Source organism: Theropithecus gelada, chromosome 2 (genome assembly GCF_003255815.1).
Source record: "Theropithecus gelada isolate Dixy chromosome 2, Tgel_1.0, whole genome shotgun sequence".
Lineage (NCBI taxonomy): Eukaryota > Metazoa > Chordata > Mammalia > Primates > Cercopithecidae > Theropithecus > Theropithecus gelada.
The window spans coordinates 146,129,734-146,154,239 of NC_037669.1; the positions used below are offsets into that span (position 1 = coordinate 146,129,734).

Here is a 24,506-nt window from a genome sequence, read left to right on the forward strand (position 1 = left end):
TGAGCAGAGATTGCACCACTACACTCCAGCCGGGGTGACAGAGCGTGACTCTGTTTAAAAAAAAAAAAAAAAGACATATTGAGTTTGTGCCAATGGAACATCCAAGTAGAAATGTTCAGCAGATGGCTGGAAATATAAGAAAGCAGGAAGGATTTGGTTTCAGAATTGGGGCTCTTTCAGACTGTGTTAGAAGTGTCTAGGTATTTTGAAAATCCCAAAGAAACACTTGCTTCATACGAGTCTCACAGTACAGACATTGTGATTCTTAACAGAGAAGGAAGAATGTCAAAGTAACCTGAAATTATTAGTGGACTTTTGGAGTTTACACACACACACACACACACACACACACACCCCTGTGATGCAGAGAAGCCGTTAAGCATTCATGAGGGGAACGGGGGTGCCAGGTTGTAGCTCTGCAAGCTCTTAAAGATACTGGAGAACCAAGGAAGCAAGAAGTCAAGTTCAAGGAGTTTGGCAATTGCAGGTTTGGCTTTCTGGAGACAGATTTGGCCAAAACACCGGCCACTCACAGCAGAGTCCTTGGACTCAGAGGACTGATGCTGTTTGCTTTGTGCCTAGTTTTATGAAGCTGTACTTGCCACACATGAAAGGCTGTCATTAAGGAATCCATCTTTTAGCTTTTTTCCCCCCTTCAGACTAAATAAACCTTATTTTATTCTTCTCACAGGTCATAGTTTCCATTTCTTTAATTATTTGTTACTCTTCTCAGAACTTTCTCCAGTTTTCCTCTTCTTTTAAAAAAGTGAGACCAAACCTTCAAAATAGAGTAATAACTGGCTTAGTTGTGGGCACAGGAAGTGATTCTTTTTTAAAATGTCACATCCCAGGCAACATTTCTTTGCAAGTTTTCCACCTGTTTCTAATGCTACCAAGATAAGATGAAAGCATTAAGTTCATGTTATCTTGATATGTTAATTTTAGACAAAATGTGATCATAATGGAATACATTTTTCCATAATTTTCGGTTTTAATTTCAAAGGCTCGGAGTTATAACGGGTGTTGTCTCAATTCTGTTTTTTTTTCTCATTTCACGAAAATTGAGGCAGGAGATTCCAGAATGGAAGCAGTTTGGTTCTCTTTCTCCTATAAGATAGCGTACGTCATTAAATGTATGAGGCAAAACTGTCAAGCGTTTTCTTAATTGTTCATTTGCTCCCACTCATTCCAACAAATTAAACCCTTGGCTAGTTAAAATGTGAGAACATAAAAAAGGGAATTTTCTTAGACATCAGTCAAAAATGGAAGGAGTGGCGGCCAAGGCTCAGAGACCTCGACCTCTCCGACCACGTCTTTAGGAGTAATTTTCCATGCGGACTGGAGGAAGATCTTGTAAGCACAGCCCTGGCATTACACACGTTGGGCTCTGATTCCGCAGGATTTACAAGCCTCATTACTGGAAAGAGTCTAAGGCTCTCTTGGCACAAGCGGCGGAACAAGAAATGTTCACTGGACAATAAAACTTTCGGTTTACGGAGTAAAATAAAAGCACGGCCTTCGTTTTACAGGGTGATGAACCTGCCCCTGAATTAATGAGGGGCGATCCATTTCCATGGCTTAGAGTCTGGCAAGGTTCCATTCAGACAAGATTGCGGCAGATCTGCAGTCACATCAGACTGGGTGGGGTATCCAAGGCCATAGAAGAGCAAATTCTCACCCTTAGCGGCTGCTGTGGAAGCTACTGGGGCTGGGACAGCAGAGAAGAACCCAGACGGGAGCACCGCCCTCCCGCCAGATTCCCGGCGGCTCCTCCTCTCTCTCCCAAACCCACTCCCAAAGCTAAGGGCAGTCTTCCCCGTTCCAGGCAGAAGCGCTGCGTGAGTTTCCACACGTAGCCGCAGGCAGCTCCTTAAATAGCGTCCGAGCTGAGCAAACAGTCCAGACGTGGGGCCCAGGAGGGCGAGTGGAGGCGACCGCACCGGGCGCGCAGCGGCGGCGGGTCAGCGGGCGGCCAATAGCCAGGGCTCGGCCCGCCCCGTCGCCTCCCCTCGGGGAGCCTATAAGGCCACTGCAGCGCCCCGGGCGCCTGCTGCTCCGCGCCTCCGCCGACGACCTGACTCTGCTGCGTTACGCGCAGCTCACGCTGCCGGCCCCGCGCCTTGCCCACCCGCTCCCGCCCGCAATCGCTAGCCCAGGGCGGACCCGGGTGTCTGCGCTCTCGCGAGAAGTGCGGCGCTGCGGGGCCGTGGGCGCCTGAGCCCGCGCGGCCCTCGAGGGCCGAACATGGGGGTGCGCACGGTGAAGCCTCAGCTGCTGCTCCTGGCGCTCGTCCTCCACCCCTGGAATCCCTATCTGGGTGCAGACTCGGAGAAGCCCTCGAGCATCCCCACAGGTGAGCACCCTGCGGTGTGCCGCTGTCCCGCGAGGTTCGGCCGGCGGGGGGGCAGTTCATTCATCCACCAACCCTTCCGCGGGGCTGGCCAGGTGAGTAGTGGGGGCCTGTCCCTCCCCTCCAGGACCGCCGGGGTCTTCCCCAGAATTGCGGTCGGGCGGCGCTGGTCCCAGGGGAAGTGTAGGGGCACCCGCGCTCGTTGACTCCTTGGAGTTCTCGGTGAACTCAGCTTGCCCGAATTTCCCTGCAGAACAAGTTGGAGTTTCCTTTTGGACTTGCAGGTCATGGGCACAACACCTTTCCTGCAGCTGTCCTTTCTCTTTCCTCCTTTCTGAGAGTTGGCATGGATTTATCCGTGGTGGACGAGGCAGTACTCCTTCTGTGACCTAAACACGGGGCTTAGTGTACTTTCTAATTGATGGTGACACATTCCTTCCAGCACCCCAGGAAGCAGCCGGTAACACCTCCCTCTTGCCAAAAACAACGCTTGCTCAGAAACCTTAGTTGTTTTCAATAAGGCTGCCTGGCTACCCAGTACCTCCAGGCGGCAGCTTTCCTCCTTTGGGATCTGAAGGGGAAGCTGTGGATACACGGCTGCTCCCCTTACCTACCCTTTTCTGGAGCCGGGTCCTGTTTCTTGTTTTCAGAAGCTGGAGCTGCACGAGAGTCTAGTCAAGTTCTTGTAAAACAAAACTTTTTACATTTAGCCAGATTAAAGAGAGTTTCACAACGTTTGTCTAAACGTGCTTTGCTGCCTTTTGTGGCACATGAAAAATCCTTGGAGTTTTCCACATTTGTGCTCTTTGTGCTCAACTCTCTGAAATTAGATCTTGCATTTGAATGACCTTCTAATGTCCTTTTGTTGTCGTTGTTGTTAAGTCATTTTGGCACCTTTTTTTCTCCCAAGTTAATAGAGTGCTTTTCTACTTGAACTTTTCTTAAGCCTAAGGACAGAAATTTCTATTTCAGAGTTACATTCAGAAAGTGACATTTGGTCTGCTGTCCAGCTCATCCATGTAGCAATAGTTTTGTTTTCATCTTTAAGTGTTTCAGATAACGTCAGCAGGCTGAACTGCCCATCTTTCTACAAAACAGTGCTTGCTTTGTTAGCTTGAGAAACTACAGCATTCAGATGGATTTCTATCAGTTACAGGATGCTTTTCTTTCTGTTAGGTATATGTGACCATTTAAAATGGATTTCTGAACCCGTGTGAGTCCTCTAAATTTGAACTAAACTTTTGCATAATTTAAAAATATTTCTTCTAGCATAATATCTAGAAAGTAGAAAGTAAGTGCCTTCAACAAATTTGAAAGTAGAGACAGAGACATTTAAAAAGGAAAAACAAAACAAAACAAAAAGACTTCTCCAGAAAAATGTCTTTCTTTGTTGAAACACCCAAGGAAACTTTAATTGGGAAATAAAACAATCTCTAAGGACTTTGTTATATTTAGAGAGGCCTCTTTGGCCTTTGTATATTTTATTCCACTTGATTGCCAACACCCCTTACTTTTTAATAGAGGACCTCTCTTTGTAGCTGCCTTTGTGTTTATAGTCAAAATCGACTTCCCTTCTCACTCTGGATTTTAAATTTCATGGAACTGGACAGTAAACTTTTAATGGATTGTGATATCAGAGAAAGAGAATTTTAGATATGAAAGTTTCCTCAGGAAAAGACCACATGAAACCCACTGTTTAAATCTGAGGACTGGTCACTTTTGGTAAGCAGGCGGGAATTCGGTTAGGATCGAAATGTGGGGAAATACTAATTTGTGATAGGTGAAGCCAGCACTAGTCAGTTTGGTTACAAATTTCGGTGTAGGTAGATGTTCTTGTAGGTTATGTGATAAACTAATAAACGTAGAGGTGAACTGCTTGATAAGGTGGGCAGAATCACGGACTGTGGTCTATATTATTCTTTACATATTTCAACTGAAAGTTACTGAATAGAAACCTATTTGTTGACATAAATATCAAGATCTTCTATAGGACCCTAAATTGTCTAGCTTAATAGTTCTTTAAGAAGAGTGCTTATCATCTCTAACCCTGTATATTTGTCAACATGTCCCAACTAACCAAGAAGAAATGGTTTAGATCACAATTTCTTGGCCCTATTGACATTTTGAGCCGGACACTTCTTTGCTTTGGGGAACTATGCTGTGCGTCGACGTTTAGCAGTACCCTTAACCTCTGTGCACTAGGTGCCAGTAGTATTCCCCTTCTAATCTGAGCACCAGAAAAAAAAACAAAACAAACAAACAAAAAAAGGCCAAATGTCCCCAGAGGGACAAAATTTTGCCCAGGGTTAAGAATCATGGGATTAGACAAATCTATTTGTATTTGAGGCAGTGTGGCATTATAGCGTTACTGAAATGATAACAGCAAATCATTTTTGAAAACAAATATTTATAATGATTTTCAGTTTACCCACTGTAGCTGGGAATGTGACACACATTCATCAATTTTTGGAGTGTAATTTTTCCTAGCTCTGGTGCTTTGTTGACCAGAGTTGAGATCTTAGCTTTTTGTTACATTTTTGAGAGTTCTGTGTGCTGTGTTGGTTCCTTTTGGTTGCCACTTTATTCTTAGCATGGAAAGACTGAATAAGATTTTGGTTAAAATGATCATTTTCTCTGAAAATAATGTATAGGAATTGTTACCTGAAAATCATATCCTTATGGGAACTTTCGGAGGCAGAACCTTCCTAATCAGTGCCAGTAAATCAGGTTCGTACCCTGATTTATCTTTCCTGCCTTTTCTGCCTTCTAGATGGAATAAGGAGAAGGTGGACATATTCCTGCCAAGTCTTTGCCGTCAGGTCTCTAGACGTGAATCAAATTTGTGTGTGTTTTCTGAGGCACCTTACTATTCTATGATCCAAATTGGGCAGAAACCAAGTTTTGGGCAAAAATAAAGGAAATGGTCTCAAATGTTTCTGTCAAGACCAGTATTTTTCTACCACATTCATTCATTTATAAACTCTCTAATTTACTGTGGTACATTCAAGGAAAAAAGGAAAGATTTGTCCCTATCTACTGATGCAAACCAGCAATTTACGGGGTGGAGAGGAAAAGAGCAAGGGCCTGGAGAAACCTCTGGAAGAGAGAGGGTCTTGTCCTCTGTACTTTCTGTATTCTGTGCTTCAGCCACACAGAATGACATATCATCCATAAACAGACTGTGCCTTTTATTTCACATGAAAGCAGACATATAAAACAACTCTAGAGAATGTGAAGACAAGAAATGAAAATTGAATTGAGCTACACTTTTCTATCCATCACATGGGACAAAGCATCTTAAAATAAACTCTGATTGTACCAAATGTCAGGATGGGAATTGACCGTTGGTGGAAGCACAGTGTTTTTGGAGAACAATTTAATAATGTCTACTGGAATTGAGAATCCACATGTTCTGTAATCCTAGATATGTACATGAATAGCTGTCTCAAATTTCTGTTCCTTTTTAGTTTTTTGAAATCCTGTTTATTGTTGAAGTCTAGCTCCTAGGAAATTCTTCCCCTTGCTGTTTTTGTTTGGTTCTTTTTATTTGTAACTTAATGTGGTTGGTTTATACATATCATATTTACTTTGTACTGTAGGTCCTTATGTTAAATACATTATAAACTCTTTAAAATGAAGGGCTGAGTTTTATTCATTTTTATGCTCTTCAGGGTCTACACTGTACTTTTGCCACAGACATCCTCAGGTTTTGTTTACTGAGTTTCTGGCCTGTTCTGAGAATTATGAAAAGTAGCATGCAATCGATGAGGTTGCTGGTTTCTCCTTCCCCCAGAACTTTACCCGAATTCACTGAGCTTCCTTTCTCTGCTTGGGAACCCATACGCTACATGATTTAACAGCTTACAAGTGCAGTATCTGCTGCCTTGTTTCTGAACCATGTTTGGCAACCCTTCTCCACGGGTTATATTTCTCCCTCTACCTGCTTTACTCAATACAAAGTGGCAGCTGCACTATTACTTTCAGGTAGTTGGGTGCCGTAATTTTTTTTATTGGTGGTGAAATGGAGATTTGGAATGGTTGCATAACTTGCACAAGCTCACATAGCTGGAAAACAGTAGAAGAGGAGGCTGTGCCCCTTCTTCAGGCTGTGCTTGTCTTTCCTGACCTCTTAATTGTTCTCTTGGACTTCTGGGACCTACGGGAAAGAAACAGAAACTGGCCATCAGTGACTTAGAGAAAGAAAAGGAAAGCTTTGCTAAAAGGGAAGAGACATAATTTGCAGGTTACATAAAAGGAGGAGAAAGAGTAGGCACAGGCTGAAGGAAAACTGGGCCTTAGGCAAGAGTGGCAAATTATGGCCCATAGGCCAAATCTAGCAGACCCCTGTGTTTGTGTGGTCTGTGAACTAACGGTGATGTTTACATTTTTAAATGGTTGAAAAATATCAAAAGGAGAATAATATACTCTGAAACATGAAAATTATATGAAATTAAAGTTTTATTGGCTCTCAGCCAAATTCTTTTGTTTACATATTGTCTGGCTGCTTTGGTGCTACAAGGCAGAGCTGAATAGTAGTTACAGAGACTGTGAGGCCTGCAAAGTCTGAAATATTTACTAGCTGGTCCTATACAGAAAACTTTGCCGAACCTTGCCTTAGGAGATGACATTCCCACTTAAGCTGTGGCTCATGCCGATCTGCTGCTCTGTGGGAAGGAGCTGGCTTCTGGACAGTAGCAGCTGGCTCTGGGCATTTCAGAGACCTGTTTTTCATTTTAGAATTTGCCAGTGATTCCTATGGTGTTTTGCATTCAAACATAGAGCTTCTCTGTTACATCTTTTTAAACACAGCACTTGAAGCTAACAAGACATGTTCTTTGGTGTAAATAGTGTTCTCATGATAAAAAATGATTAAAATACTGATGGCTAGTTGGAAAGGAGATGCAAATTTCTTCTTCAGAGCTTGAGTATATTCTAGAAAATAGTTCTTGAAACTTCGTTATGAATTTGTGGCTGAGCTCCTGGGAGGAAATAGTTAGCATGTTGATCAAAGAGTGTTTTTATTTTTCTTTAATCATTGCTATAAATTAGGCTTAGCTGAGAATTTGGTGGCTTTTAAAGTGACATATTCTTTTTAATTTACGTTTTACTCATTTGCTTTTGCTGTAGAATGGTTGCCTCACCAAACTAAACTGAAGAGAACTAATTTTCTTTCTTTCTTTCTTTTCTTTTTTTTTTTGAGACTGAGTCTCGCTCTGTCATCCAGGCCGGAGTGCAGTGGTATGATCTCGGCAACCTCTGCCTCCCGGGTTCAAGCAATTGTCTGCCTCAGCCTCCTGAGAAGCTGGGATTACAGGCGCACGCTACCATGCCAGGCTAATTTTTGTATTTTTTTTAAGTAGAGATGGGGTTTCACCATCTTGGTTAGGCTGGTCTTGAACTCGACCTCGTGATCCAACCCCTCGGCTTCCCAAAGTGCTGGGATTACAGGTGTGAGCCACCGTGCCTGGCCAACAAAACTAATTTTCAAAGCTATTGAGACTGCAGTTAAAAATGGTTATCTAGAATAGTAGAATTATAGAGACTGTGTTATTTTATTTATTTATTTATAGACAGGATCTCATGCTGTGGGTCAGGCTAGAATGCAGTGATGCTGTCATTGCTCACTACAGCCCTGGCCTCCGTGATCCTGTTTATCACCTCAGCCTCCCAAGTAGCTGGGACTGCAACTCTGTTGTTATTTGTTATCTTTATTCTGCTTACCACCTTAAAGCCTACGTCTTGCCACCCATATTTGGTAATTACACTACTAAAGATGGTGTAGCAGTACAGAATTGATTACTGCCCGACTGTGTCACAAAAATACCTCTTCGAAAACTACTGTTTGTAATTTAAAAATATAGTAACTTCAAATAAGTTTTTGTTTTCAGAGTAACTTTACAAGCTATTCAAAGAGCAAAGATATATTGTTTTTATACACAGAAGGAAGATTTTCATTACAGATTTTCTTTTGTGTATTAAAAGAGGGAAATGTACTTTTGTTAATTTTAATTTGGTTTTCTTCAAAACAATACAATCAGGTTTATGCATTTACATACTTAGTTACTGATTGACTCATGCATTTTTTTCAGGCCTTGATTGTTTTAGTAGCATATTGTGGCAGATTTAGGGAAATAATAATATTTTAAAATTTCTAATAAAATATGGATATACTTCCCCTTTCTTGCATTTATTTCTTAAATGAGATGTGATTAAGTGAGAAAATGCTTAATTTGTTAGTGTTGAAATATGCTTCATGTTTACAATTTCTTTTCTGTTATAAGAAATTAGGTTTAAATGAGAACACTTGGACACAGGAAGGGGCACATCATACATCAAGGCCTGTCCTGGGGTGGGGGGAGGGGGGAGGGATGGCATTAGGCGATATACCTAATGTAAATGACAAGTTAATGGGTGCAGCACACCAACATGGCACATGTATGCATATGTAACAGACCTGCCAATTGTGCACATGTACCCTAGAACTTAAAGTATAATAAAAAATAAGTAAATAAATAAATAAATAAATAAGAAATTAGGTTTAAAGTTTAGTTTGTATAGGTTTGTAATTAAATTTTAACCAGGGAAAAATCTATAAATAGCAACTGGATAACCTTTGCTCTTCATTTCAAGAGCCATTAACACTAATTATTATTATTATTTTTTGCTGTTCTTTTTTATTGTTAGTCTTCTCGCAAGAGAGTATCAGTTTCTGTGCAAGTTTGTGAGTGATGGGGATACTCCCCAGGCATTATCAATACAGAAGTGACAAGGTATACTACATTGGAGTGTCCTTTCCTTTTTTTGGCTAAAGAACTGTATTTATAATAAAAGTCAACACCAGAAGTTTAAAGTAAAAACCTTATTTCAAGTTTGTATACGCTAAAGAACATGATTATTACTGTAAATATATTCAACAGACTTTTAATACAAATAAAAGTCTTGGTGAACATACGGCTAAAATGAGGGGCTACTTGAGGCAGGGGAGTGGTCAGAAAATGTGTTTCATATAAACATTGGTGAATTTGCAAAAACAGGCCAGAGTTGAAATTAAATATCATTTGTTATACTGATAGTTTATTGGTTTTAATATTGCTTTTATTATCTTGTGTGCATAAGACATCCTGGTGCATTAACTAATCATCTGCTTATTTAATTTGGGGTTATATTCTCAAATTTTTGCAAAGAACTTTCTCATTTGCTTTCTAGTTACTGCTAACCTGTTTTAGGGTTCCTTCCTTAGGGTAGTGAGACAGGAATTTCCTCTGATTTAAATGCTGTTTTTCTACTCTTTAAATTTTTTTTTTTTTAATTTTTATTTTTTGCTGTGGACAGGTAAAAATTCTATATGGGACAAAGGAATTTTTAAGTACACATAATTTGTATTGTTCTTGACAGTACTCCTGGTCAGTCATGAACACTCAAGTGCAGTAAGGAGATATTGAATATGCATCATGCTCCACAACTTGACCCTCCCACAGGCACAGCAACAAGCAGAATAGATAATGTGGATTTTGGCAATCTTGGCTTTCTGATGCTAGGGCATCGATCTGGCTTGGGAGAAGAAAAGATCCAGAAGCTATACTTTATTCCAGAACCCCAGCACACAGTGTCTCATAGGCAAGGCTACTCTGTCATTGACTATTCTGTTTTAAATGATTTGGAGCCACAGCTTTTGTGGGCTTTCAGGTGCAAAATACTTACAGATGCTGCACACAGGGCTAAGAAGGGAGCCATAACATTTAGGTCTTTTTAAATGCCTTCTCTAACAGGTTCTTTAAGCATTTAAATCTTTCCTTCCTGTTTCTAGCAATGTACTGAATACCAACAGCTATTTCATCTTTAAAAATTTGGCAAATATAGAATTTAAATTATTTCTTTCTTAAAAAGGGAACCAGCTAACAGTTTACTGGTAGACTAAAATGATCTCCTTAATTTGATCACCTGGGGAAGTCTTAGAGCACTGTTGTTATGAAGAGGGTGGATGGGTTCTTTGATGGGATTTTCCAGTCTTGTCCAAGCCAGATCTGAGGCTGCTTGTCTTCAGAGGCCTCTTCTCCCGCTCTGGCTCTACTGGTTCTTTCCTGGCCTCCAGCTGGCACCACAGTGGTGACCAGAATGTCCTGCTGGTCCAGGGCCTCTGGAATTCCTGCCGGCCACGTCTAGAGAAGGACAATCCTCCTTTTCTTCTTAGTTTGGTTTAGACAAGGTTGGAATTTTTTAAACAGTGACTTTACTAAGTAACCAAGGGCAAAACAAAACAAAACCCCACACTGGAAAATCACCGAAGCAAAGAAATGAACAGACTTACCAAGTAGAGATTCAGAGTTCTTACTCTCCTCTGACTTTGGTATAGTTAGATACCTGCACACCTGGCACATTTTGAGGGTTCATGAGTTCTGTGCCTTTGCGCAGCGTTTCTTTCTCCCCTCTTCACTCTCATTCCTCACTTCTTCCTACCACTTTCTTTTACACCGACAACTCTTCTTCATGGTTGGGGTCCATGAGATCCATGGGTTGACAAGTGCTAATAGGTGGTCTAGGTATATTTGTCATTTCTTAGGGACATATCACAATACATATTAGCATAACTCTAGCCATTGGGCACTTTATTTTCTTCAATAGGTAGAATCTTTTTTTTTCTTTCTTTCTTTTTTGGTGAGGGGGAACAGAGTCTTGCTCTGTCATCCAGACTGGAGTGGAGTGGTGCAATCTCGGCTCACTGCAGCCTCTGCCTCCCAGGTTCAAGTGGTTTTCCTGCCTCAGCCTCCTGAGTAGCTGGGTTACAGGCGTGTGCCACCATGACCAGCTAATTTTTGTATTTTTAGTAGAGACAGGGGTTTCACCATGTTGGTCAGGCTGGTCTCGAACTCCTGACCTCAGATGATCCGCCCGCCTTGACTTCTCAAAGTGCTGGGATTACAGGTGTGAGGCACCGCGCCCGGACAATAGGGAGAAAATTTTTATGCTATTGTCCATAACAATTTTTGTATTGCATTAATTCTTGATTTTAGTAGCAATTTGTGTATGCTTTTATAATGCTACATAATTTAGTAAATCTACGTTAATTTAGCTAAGCTTTATAAATTCTCTCATAATACAATTTTTTTAGAGGTAACTAACAGCCTTTTAACTTTTTAAATGCAAATGTATGCCAACAATAATTTCCATTGTGTAATACTGTGAAATTTTTGTAATTAATTTTTTTTTTTTTTTGAGACAGAGTCTCACTCTGTCCCCCAGGCTGGAGTGCAGTGGCCAATCTCAGCTCACTGCAAGCTCCGCCTCCCGGGTTTACGCCATTCTCCTGCCTCAGTGTCCAGAGTTGCTGGGACTACAGGCGCCCACCACCTCGCCCTGCTAGTTTTTTGTATTTTTTTAGTAGAGTCGGGGTTTCACCGTGTTAGCCAGGATGGTCTCGATCTCCTGACCTCGTGATCCGCCCGTCTCGGCCCCCCAAAGTGTTGGGATTACAGGCTTGAGCCACAGAGCCCAGCCGGTAATTAATATTTTAAAATATATTTGGAGTATTTATTGACTGACTAGTCTGTGTTCTGTTGCTTTGTGTGAAGGAAAAAGAGAGAAAAAACAAAGCCAGAATGAACAAACAAAAACCACACAAGGCTCAGTTCCTGTTCTGTATTGAAATTCTAAGATTCTCACAGGGAAAATAATGTATATGTAAAACTGAGCAAATCAAAGAAGCACTTACGGGTAAGCAGCCTGGGCTAGAGGGAAGAACATACACATCTGGCATTAGGAAACCTACATCTAAGTTCTCATCCTTCCTCCTTCCACTCACCAACCTTGAGCTGATTCTTGAGCCTCTTCAGACTTCACTTGTAATTTGTGATCCTTATAGTGTTGTGATTTGATGTCTCTTGACTTTTTTGTTTTTGAGCTGGAGTTTCATTCTTTTCGTCCAGGCTGGAGTGCAATGACGCGAGATCTCGGCTCACTGCAACCTCCGCCTCTGGGGTTCAAGTGATTCTCCTGCCTCAGCCTCCTGAGCAGCTGGGATTACAGGCATGCACTACCATGGCCAGCTAATTTTGTATTTTTAGAAGAGACAAAGTTTCTCCATGTTTGTCAGGCTGGTCTTGAACTCCCGACCTCAGGTGAACCGCCCACCTCAGCCTCTAAAAGTGCTGAGATTACAGGCGTGAGCCACTGTGGTTGGCCAATGGCTCTTGACTTTTAAGTGTCAGAATGGTGGTAGAGACAGAGTGCTGCAGGAATCAGAAAAGAGGTCTCAAGAAAACTTACTATTATTTGTTAGGCCAAAGAAGGCATAGATATAAGGTTGTTTTGTGTTTTAAATTCTACTTTTTCTACTGGTTATTGTATCAAGATCTGGAGTTGACCAGGACTTGGTGTTACTTTTTTCTCTAATTAGATTTGATTTAGATGCAGGACAATAGGCCAAGAATAACTAGAATTAAATTTACATTTAAAAATATTCCAAGTGTTTTTATATGAGAAGAGAAAACAGTCTGGTGTTTTTATGAAGCTATTTTCTGTTTTCAGAGAGGAACCATATCCTCTTCAGTACATTTAAATTTTGTAAGCTGTTAAAAAAATAAACTTATATTCATCTGTTTCAGTCCTGAACTTTAAGTCAAATAAATTAATAACAACTATGCTGGTAACTTTTTTTTAACTTTTATTTTGGGTTCAGGGGTACATGTGAAGTTTTGTTACACAAGTGAACTCATGTGATGGGAGTTTGTTGTACNTTTTTTTTTTTTTTTTGAGATGCAGTCTCACTCTGTCGTCCAGGCTGGAGTGCAGTGGCCGGATCTCAGCTCACTGCAAGCTCCGCCTCCCGGGTTTACGCCATTCTCCTGCCTCAGCCTCCCGAGTAGCTGGGACTACAGGCGCCCGCCACCACGCCTGGCTAGCTTTTTGTATTTTTTAGTAGAGACGGGGTTTCACCGTGTTAGCCAGGATGGTCTCAATCTTCTGACCTCGTGATCCGCCCGTCTCGGCCTCGCCAAGTGCTGGGATTACAGGCTTGAGCCACCGCGCTCGGCCTATTGTACAGATTCTTTCATCTCCCAGGTATTAAGCCCCAGTACCCAGTAGTTATCTTCTCTGCTTCTCTCTCTCCTCCCACCATCACCCTTAAGTTGAGCCCAGTGTCTGTTTTTCCTTTCTTTGTGTTCATGAGTTCTCATCATTTAGCGTCCACATATAAGTGAGAATATTCAGTATTTGGATTTTTGTTCCTGTGTTAGTTTGCTAAGGATAATAGCCTCCAGCTCCATCCATATTCTCGCAAAAAAACATGATCTCATTTTTTTTTTAAATGGCTACATAGAAATTAAAGCGAAGTTTTACGATATGTGCTACTTAAAAATTGGGGACCCTTGTCTAACTTATTACATAAATAGTCATCAGAATACCTAGATTCAACTTTTAGATTCGTTATCTTTAAAATATGATTGCATTTAGTGAACTGAAAACATGGTAAATAAAAACGAAATCAGTTTGTGGGAGAAAAGTATTTATGTGCATATGTATACGTGTATATGTGTATGTACACATTTGTGTTTCCTAGCCATGGAGATTATTGTTGAGCCTTAAGAAAGGAATAGAAAGTAGGAGTACCTTTTAATCTGGACTTTTCTTCTTCGATATATAGCTAGGTTATTGTCACAACAGCATTTGTTCTACATGTGTTTGCATCTTTGAATGGAGCATATCTAGTGAGTGGTACACTCTGCAACTTAATCCTTGGAGAAGATGGTGGTATGCAGTGGTTTTTTTTCTGGCTATTTTTCCTACTGTTTCCAGATGGATTTTATGTAAATTGAAGGAAGCAGTTCAAACAGAACAATTGGAAGGGAAAGAGGGTGACTTAATTTTAAAAACGTATATAGTTACTTATACAGTTGTTTTCTAAGTGTAAGATTAGCAAATATTACAGAAGTATTTAGCCTGGGTGTTGGTTTTTGGAAATTAACAATTATTTATTGAATAAGTAAATAAAAACCAGTAGCTGTTTCTTTTGTACAGTATATTAGGTTGAAGAAAAATTTGGTTTATTAAAATGATAACTAACTTTTATCTTATTTAGTATCACTTGATATTTTATGTTCCTCAGGCATAAACATGGTTTTTTTAAAAAATGAAGTATTACATTTTAAACAACTAGTGTAATATCCTAAAAAACCGAGCTCCTCCTCCCTGAGTGGCTGTATGACACCAGTACCATCAGCTCCATGAGTTGTGGCAGAGTGGATAAGTGAGATTTTTTTTTAATGTTTTGATAAAAGATAAAGTAAGAAGTCTGCTTTATAGACACAAACTTAAAAAATAACTATGATTGATAATTATATCTCATTTTCTGTAACCAGATTTAAATTCTTTATTGATGCAAGGCATGAATTTTTCTTAATAATTCTCAGAATATCCCACACTTAAATTAGTTTTGAAGCATATTGGGTTTGTAGAAAATTCTTTCGAAAAAGAGTCCTATTCAGTTTGAAGAGGTGATGGGAGTGAGAGGGTAAGTGAAACAGAGGAAGGTAAGTTGCTTTTAAGTGTGGTACAGAATTACAAAATATGTGACTTGAGTGAGTTCACAATTAATTCAGAAAAATCTGAACTAGAAGCCACTGCTGAGTGCTGGCAAGGGAAATTTTGCTTATGTAAAATGTGACACTGAATTCTTCCCTGAACAGAAATATGGTTTGGGTAGTTTCATCCTTGGGATTTATGTATCTGGATTATGCTTATTGTGGTTGTAGCATTTCATATTAACGGCAACAAATGGAATATCTCAGCCATTCTTTGCATGCTATGACTTTCAGCCTGTGGTCCAGTGTGCATGGACCCCAATGCAGCATATACACTGAGACAGTGTATAGTGCTGAATTTGTTTTTTATTTGGTTTCAGGAAGTCAGCTGGTTACTTCAGTAATCAGCAGAGATTCAGAAATATAGATGCTGTAATATTATGATGCAGCCATGGATGTGTTTCATATCACTTTGCATTTCTGATAAATTGAGGTACAAATCTGTTGTGCTTTGAATTATTGGAGAGTTGTGTTATTTCCTCTTTTATTATGATTAAGTATATTACAAAGAATTTGGGATGATGTTTTTAAAATATTAGGGCAAATGCAGAAACAGTGCAGAGGAGTGCTTGCTTTCTTGATATAGCCAGAGGGTGCTCACTATACAAGGAGACTAGAGACCTCTAACTTTGAACTTCAAAACTTTGAAGTCACTTTTTCTCATTCCTCTGATTTATTCTTGATATTCAGGTATATTGCTTTGCTCATTATTTTGTCTCCGTCTTTTTTTGTTTGTTTCATCTGTAGTGGAAAATGTGTGCGTGTGTGTGTGTGTGTGTGTGTATGTGACTCCCTGCCTGCCTGTATAAATAATTAGATATCTGAAACAGGTAAAGATTATTTTTAATATGATTTTAATATTGTTATTGCATTCAGCAGTGATTCCTTAATGTTATTTAATACCTATCCAAATTCACCTTTGCCCCTTTTTCTCAAATATGTCTTTTTATAGTTGATTTGTTTGATCTGGATCCATAAATGTATCTTCCTAAACACCTTCCCAGCTGTCACTATCTTAGTCTACAGTGCAGGACTCTGGTGGCCTCAGGGTCAAATCTAGCCTGCATATTGTTTTCCAAAGTCTCAAATTAAGTTCTGTGTTTCAGGAAATTTTACTTAAAAATCAGAATTTTTCTTGCCTTGGAGGAAAAAAAAGGAAAAAAAGGCCTGGAAACCCTGGATTTTCCTTCCCATGTGGCAGCAATAGTTGGCTGGCTCTGAGGAGTCCTCTCCTTGTATGGGGTGCTTTTGCACTCCAGTCACCATAGCAGGGGCCTGGCCTCTTCACTGATGTGTTTGCAGCCCCCTGTCAGTATACATCACTGAATTAGATAATTATCGTTGTTTCTGAAATTATTTTTCTCGTCTCATCTTTCTTGAGTTCAGTGACTCTTAACCAGGAGTGGTTTTGTCCCCCCTGGAATGTTTGGTAACATCTAGAGACTTTTGTTGTGAGTAGTGGGTGCTCCTGGCATCCTGTGGGTAGAGTCCAGGGACGTTGCTGAAACGTCCTGCATTACACAGCATGACCCCATCACTCTCTCCCACCCCCACCCCAAGAAAGAATTATCTGGCCCCAAATGTCAATAGTGCTGAAGTTGAGAAATTCTGCTACAGTCTGATGGCACACTTCTGATATCACTGCCCTGCTTCTAGTGCCCTCTCTATTTCCAAATGTATTTATTATCATTTCCCAATTTGCGCTCTGTATTCGTACTGGATTCCTCACTATCCAGTCAAGAGATCATGCTTTTACCCATCTTTTGGGGGAGGGGGGATTATATTTCCAGGTTCCTTGACTGTCAAAATACTGTTTGTCATTTTTTAAGGCCTCTATCTAGCTCATTTGGCTAGTTGTTTCTGATGACACTTTATCGCAGTGTTCTCAAAAAATCATTTTGTTATAACTGGAAAATTCCTTGAAAATTTATTTGAACTCTTCCCCTCATTACAGTCCCTGCTTCTCCAGTACTGAACATAGATATATTAAATCTTATATTCTAGTTATTTTTTTTTGTAGATTTTTATTGTCCCTTCAGTGTTGAACTTCTACAGTATTCTCTGGAAATATATAATCTGTGATTTAAATTAGTATTTAGTATGTTATCCTCAGTCTTTTTATATGAACTGACTTTACATTCTTAGTTGGATTTTAACCGGCAAGAGGATAGAGATTGTATCTCTTGAATTGCTGTGCCTTAGAACTCCCAGCCTCTGAAGCTTCTCTGCCTATAGGCCTTACAGAGGGACAGTCCATTAACCCTTGGCTTGCCCTAGTCACAACTAACAAGATAAGTGGGCACCCTATGTTGGTCCGGGTTCTATTCAAATGAAGAACCCATTTTAGATATCTTGAACAAAAGTAGATTTAACAAAAGTAATTACAAGCTTATACAATTATTAGAAAGCCTGGAAGAATGGGCTTTAGCAAAGCTTCAAACTGTGAATTCTAGAAGAGCAGAAATAGCTGACCATACTAGGAGGCTACTACCTCTGTCCCAGCTGGGAATCAGGAACCCACCATTGGAAGTATTGAATTCAGAAATAGGCTTCCATAAATGTAACCCAGGGATGGAGAAGCTGTCTCCATTGATTCCTTATGCCCATGAGGCTGGTGACTATACCAACAATGCAGAATTCAACCACAGCCTTTGCTGCTGTCAATATGTCTGTCTGTCTGTCTCTCTGTCTGCCTCTCTGTCTCTCTTTCTCTCTCCTTCTCTCTCCCTCCATCTCCTTCCCTCTCCCTCCACCCACCCTCCTTCCCAGTTCCCACAAAGTGTGAGATTGACCCTAGAACACTGATGTAGGGTAAACCATATCCTTCTGACCATGCTTACCAATGGAAATGTCCAAAAGTGGTAGGGAGAAGACCATCTGTTTTTCTGATCTCATAGGAACACATCTTGGAGGAGGGGTATAATTTACATCCAAATGTTTAGCTCCAGAGAACTTGGAGAAATGCACCTTTAATATTTGATTTTTCTTATGACTTTCATCAGTAATTGTTCTTCTTGAAGGTTGGCAAAGCTTTAAATTATTTTAAAATTTTATGGATGTTTTTGACAATAGGGACCCAGTAAGGGCTTAGCATTACATGAAATATATGCTTTTTAACATGGAGCTCTATTACAAAGTTCTAAGCATGTTGAATACTTTCTCAGCTTCTAAGAAGAGCAATTTCTAAGAAAGTCATGGGAAAAAATAAACTAAACTATGAAATAGAGGCAACTAAGTAATCAAAATTTATTGTGCCTTCACCATCCTTATTGTTTTAAGGCCAGTGGATCATAACTTTTATGGAAGAGACAGCATGGTACAACTTAATCCTAATTATAATTTTATGATATTTGTTTGACTTATAGTTATTCATTTCTTATTCAGTAGTGCTTTTATTTTATACAGCACCCTCTAACTTTCAGTAAATTCTTGGCTGACTAATGTCACTTTTCTGAGATAAAGACAGTGGGGCTTCCTCACAGCTTCTGGATTTTGAGAATGTCAATAATAATTCTGGCTCATTAAGGAAGGAAGGATTTAATTTGACTCAGCCTTTTAAAAATTCATGATAACAAAAGTACAAAAGAAAACTTTGTGGATTACCGTAATTGTACTTTCTAATTGTAAATTTATGTTTCATGATTTTTATTTGAAAGTTTAGTTTTTATGTAATTGTTTTTTACTTTTGTAGTTTCTTTGCTCATAACAGTAACGGTAGTTAAGCTTATGGCTGAAACTCCTGCTGAACAAATCTACAGAGGAGTATCTTGCATTCAAATTAGAATGTTGATCTTCCTCACATTATTTGGAGTTGGGACACCCCAAGTAACGTGGTATTTATTTATTTTAAAATTTCATTTGTTTTGCTCACGGTGACAATTTCAGGTGCTAAGTAGATGTACCTTAGTGTTCAAATTAACACACAGACAAAACTAGATTGAGAATGGCTGGAATAGAACTAATACATGTCTATCTGTTACAATGCCACCATGGCAGTTTTAGTTTTTGGTTTTGTATGTGTGTGTTTAAAATGATACAGCTAAAAACATTTGCTTTTATTTTGATGAAGAGAAAAATATTTGGGAAATCTGGATTTATTTTGATGATATGCTTAGGATGTAGTCTGTTTAGCCCTTTAAATGACATTTTTCATCTAAATTGTTCTGAAAGCTCTGGTAAGAAATGACAGAGCTCCTATAAGAAATGTTGAAGCACCAGTAGAAATCAGTAAGAACTAGGATATAGTAGATCTAGTGAAGATGGCGTAACTTCGTTTAAGAGTTGAATTTTCGGTTACAATGACAATAATTGCTTGTAACTGAAAACAAAGATAGTTAAGAATAAATTTAAATTTGTCCATGAACTCACTATCAATTAGTAAACAATGTAAAACACTGTGATAGTATTCATTTTTTTCTGTTTGTATATCTTCATATATTTTCTTTATAAAATCAGGATATACATACATATTGATAAGCATACTGACAGTTTTGTATTTGTCTTATTTACGAAATAGTATATTTTAAGCATTTCCCATGGCATTGAATACTCTTCAAGCCATGATTTTTAAGTAACATTTTTATATCTGTCATGGGATTATACCATAATTTTTATAACCATTACCTTATTATTCAATATATAGCTTGTTTGCCATTTGACGCTAATAGAAATAATATTGTTAGGGGTATTATTGAAAATAGGTTTTGGTTTCCATTTTTACCTATTTTTATAGGAAAATTTCAAGAAACAAAATATTTAAATCAAAAGATATGTACTCTTTTTGTATCTTGTTACATATTGTGGAGTTGATTTCCAGAAGGTTTTATAAATTTTCACTTCCATGAGCAGTGTACAAAATGGTATGGAAATCTTAGCAAGCATTACTTTTCAAAATACTTTCTTCAAGGTTTTAAGGGAAAATTTTGTCTCTCTTTATCCTCCTTTTTTATTTCTTAAATTTATAGTGATTTATTTACTTGCTAAAATATTTTTTGCTACTTCTGTTTCCTCTGTGAGTTGCATATTCATATCAGTGGTGTGTACATTCTAGTGGAGTTAGAAAGGACAGTAAACAAATGTATTGGGAAGGTATAAATCTTAAAAAGAAAAATAAAATGAGATTAGAGTGATTAGGTTGAAGAATACCAATATAGGTACTGTTTTCAGGAGAGCCTTCTTATTTTTGATTAATTTGAGCATAGAAGGATGGAGGCTTTCTGAGAGAGGAGGGTTACAGGCAGCAGGGACCACGATATAAATGCTCTTGGCTGAGGATGTGTTTGATGTGTCTGCAGAGCAGCCAGGAGAACAGTGTGCCTGCAGTAGGGACAAGGAGGGTACAGTGATGGAAGAGATCAGATTGTCAGTCAAGACCAGATCGCTTAGGTACTTGGAGTTTGCACTAGGGTAAGGAGTTTGGATTTTATTGAGAACAAGAGGTAAACCCTTAAAAAAAACTTGGGGAGAAACGCAAGATATGTGTGTGAATTAGAAGAGGTTATCTTATCTGGACTTTTGGTTGGTGAATGTAATACGTGCTGATTTCAGTCCCATTTTCCCCTTTAGCCTCTCTAAAGGGTGGCTGTATTATATAGTTGCTAAACTATGTACATTGTGACCCTGAATTGATAGAGTTGTAGCTTTATCATTCTGACCGGTAGAAAGGAGAGATAGACAGTGGCCAGGGTAGATACAGGGAGATTCTCTAACAGATGATTTCAGTAGTCTAGGGAGAAGAGGATAGTGCCCAGGTTTAGACTAGTCACAGAAAAGATGGTTAGGAGAGAGGTTGGATCCTGTAATGCTGATAGAATTTGTGGTCAACTTAGATGGAGAATGTGAGAGAAAAACAGGAGTTAAGGATGACTCCAAATTTTATTCTTAAAATTTTACATCTTAGAAGTTTCAGTTTGTTTAAGTCTTACACAAATTGGGTATATACTCTACATGCTCTTTTTTAAAATATTCTCACTCGTGTTTACATAGACTGGAACAACTTTGAGGGACTCTGGTGACTGTTTTACTCTTATTTTGATAATTACTATTAAAATTTTTAGTCTTCTTTGTGTCTATAATGTTATCTAAATGTTTATTCAGTAGAATGCTAGTGGTGGAAAACAGGACCCTAAAAATATTTTTACAAGGGCAGTCGAAGTGTTTAACTCTAGGAAGTAGGCCAAAATAGCTGCTGTGATTCACTGAGCCGTGAGTTTGGGAAAAAGCATTCTGCAAAACGTTAGCCGATAGCATTGAAAAATAACAGAGCTGCTCGAAGCAGATTTTTCAGTTTACAGAAATTGTTTTATAACCAAAGCATGGGAGATGGGAACAAATGGCAGGGAAATCTGGCTACATGACTCTAAGATCAGTGCTGCTGCAAAGAGTCCCTGAGTCAGCTTTGGTTTGTACCAAGGCATCAAGTGTATTTGGTTTGACAAGAGATTGGAATGTGCTGACATTGCCCCTTTCTTATAATCTTAGGCAGTATATTACAAAGCTTTATTTTCAATGTAGCTTTTATTGTTTGTTGTTTATTGTACTTAAATTATGGTTAAAGGCAAGCACTGGGATATTTGTGTGCTTCAACTTTGTTTAAGGGCAAGAACTGGAGATTTATTTGCCTGGAACAGACCCTGCTCTGCCTCTAGTTTCCATTTAGGTCAGTGGGCAATTAATCTTGTAATATGAAAGGTTTCAGGTTTGTAGTGTTTTTATTGACCAACCTTTACATGAAAGTACACTTACCACGTAACCGGAAAAAGATCCCTGATGACTTTTCTATGTACCACCCTTAGTTTTTGGAAATAGGTAACGGAAGAAAAACTGACAGACTGAGAATGAATAGGCAGAGAGGTGGAAAAACAGTAGACAGAAGTACCAGGAGGGGTAGATTCATACAGCTGGAGGGTGAATTTGGCACTGATCCATTTTGCTAACTTAAAACTTGTTGGATTACATAAATTTCTATTAAAAAAGAAAACACTGCATCCATATTAATTTAGGCAGTATTTTTCTTGATGACAAAAATCTGAATAGAAAAAAATTAATTTCTTTTAATAAAGGACATAAAATATCAGTAGATAGTAGCTTTACTTGTAGTTTATTTGGAAGTACTTTCAAGGGAAACTTTCCTCATCTTTTTGAAAGTTATAATTTGGCAATTGTTTTCTGACAGGAACCTTTGGTTAATGATACAGTAGATGATGTTTTTACCAATATTCTAACTCTCTGGGAACAGAAATGGAGAATGTTGAATCCCGTTCCCCTGTTACACACATTTCTTCACCTGGTGAACTCATGTGTCCTCAGTTTTGGTGTGAATTCCTCACAATTTTTTTCATAAACTTCCAATTTAAAATAACTTCCTCTGTTAAAACCTTTCACCCTCTTTTTGTTTTTGAACTTATTCTTAGTATTTACTGCAGTTTCCACTTTAAATTGTTTGTGGAATTATTTCCTACTCTCTCCCATCACAACTGTATTGTAAGACCCATGAAGACAGGGATTGGTTTTTCCAAAAATGTTTATTGAGTGACTTCCTTCCTTCCAAACATATTTATTGAGTGCCTACTATGTATCAAGTAGGATTCGGGGATACATGAGGTTTACATTCTCTTCAATTCCAGCATTTACTTTGTTTACTATTATATCTCCAACATGTAGCACAGTGCCTGATGAACAGCGAATATCAGTACCTGTGGAAAGAATAAAGATGAAATCCCATTGAGGAGTATCTGCAGGGCTCAAATGTGGTGTGGAGTCAGGGGTTAAATCTGTGGTTGAGGAACACGAACTTCTCCCGAGGTGGGGGATGTGTTTCCCCATCTCAATCTGAAATTTCCAACTGTCCCTGTTCTAACTTTTCTTTCAATAAAAATGAGAACTTCCTTAGTGTTAGATCCATTTTGTAAACTGCATGTGGGGAATGTATGCAGTTTAAGTAAACTACAAGATAAATCACAGAAGAGTTAATGCAGTAGTGATCATTTTATTAGCAGTCCACATTAATAAAATACAGCAGTTTAAATTTTAATGTAGTTAACTTTGTACTTTTTTGGCTGTAATTAATCCAGCCATTTATGTTACTTATAATTAAAGGTAAGAAAGCCATTAGAGAACTCATTTGTTCATACTGTGTATTAAATTATCTAATTTATTATTTATCTAGTTTATTATGTACTGAGAGTACATAATAAAACTTAATAAAACCTCATAATAAAACTTATTAGGGGGCAGTAAATGAACAAACATGTTGTGTTTTTGACAGAGCAGGTACGTGGACACTCAGACATTAAAATGGAGGCCAAGAAATTAAAGGTCAGAAGCAGCATGTGAAAAACATTGTGTCTGGGGCCACTTTTTATAGGAATAAACAGCTCTGTAGATTTGGATGTTCTGGGGAAGTACCCTATCATTGGAAAGTATGGAAAGTGTTCATGAGTCCTCAAGAAGAGGTTATATTTGTTTGGTATTCTTTGCTTAATTATCACATTTTACAGAATGATTTGCCTTATTAGCATCATTAATAGAAAATGTTTAGAGAAAGTTGAAAGGCACCATGGTTTAATTGACGGGAATGCTTTATGACTAAAAATGCAGAGAGTAGTTTGTGAATTTTTAGAAACTGATCCTATTCTTTATTAAAGCGTATTGTGTATTTCTGAAAAAGCACACATAGTATAGTTTAATTCAGATTCTTTGAGCTGTGTATACTTCCAATTATATACTAGTTTATGAAATTATTGAGTTCCTTCTACTTTGAGAAATTCTGGAATTAAGAATAAGTGAGGATTGTTGGGGAGAGGTTGTTGAAGCTGACAGAACACTGAATGCTTACCCTTGTTTCTAGGTCACAGTGAAATCAGACTTCACTGGGGAGCAGTTATCTGATGAGGAATGTCATGAATCCTTTCAGAAATGGGAATGTCTCTATGTTTGTCTCTGTAATGTAGAGGCATCTTGAGGGGCTGGACTTTTGATGAATTGTCATAAGAACTGGCCCCATATAGCACTGGCTCAGCTTTCCAGCAAGGGGATTCTTATTTCCTGCTACACAGATTCCCCAAATGAACCATTGACTCTTTCAGATACAACCTCACCCAGTGCACTGGAGCATCCTGACCCTGTGTGGATTTATACTGCTGAGAATAAATTGCATTCAAAAGAGTGCAATTTTATGAACATCTACTTTAAATATGCATCTCGTTTATGACTAATTAATGCCTTGCTATGTTTTTGTGGAGCAGTCTTGAAGAACCAGGTGGTGAACCATTCGTTTCTAATGTGTTGTAGCTAGAAATTAGTTGAATATGACTGTATACGAGATGGGGAAAGAGAAAGGGAGGAAGGGAGGGAAGGACCAGCTTTTACACAGTGACATTCTTCAACCATTTTTTTTTTTTTTTTTTGCCAGCAGCTGATATTTCTTCCCTAGTGCTGTTTCAGTGCACATATTCTAAGCCTTGTAATAAATTTCTTGCTAATGACTTAAAGTGATGGCATTTGTACAGGAATGTGTAACTGTTGGCTTGATTTTGTTTTACAAACTGGTTTGAAAAAGAGAGAAAATCCTCTGAATA

General features: G+C 38.8%; 1 protein-coding gene across 1 annotated transcript in view; it reads left to right on the top strand.

Annotated features, from left to right (window-relative positions):
* The first annotated feature begins 1,615 nt into the window (after positions 1-1,615).
* Positions 1,616-24,506, top strand: part of PLOD2 (procollagen-lysine,2-oxoglutarate 5-dioxygenase 2) — a 92,782-nt gene continuing 69,891 nt past the window's right edge. The window contains exon 1 of the mRNA XM_025376682.1: positions 1,616-2,353. Within this exon, the coding sequence (XP_025232467.1) occupies positions 2,245-2,353 (109 nt within the window). The 5' untranslated portion in view covers positions 1,616-2,244. The remainder of the gene's footprint in view (positions 2,354-24,506) is intronic.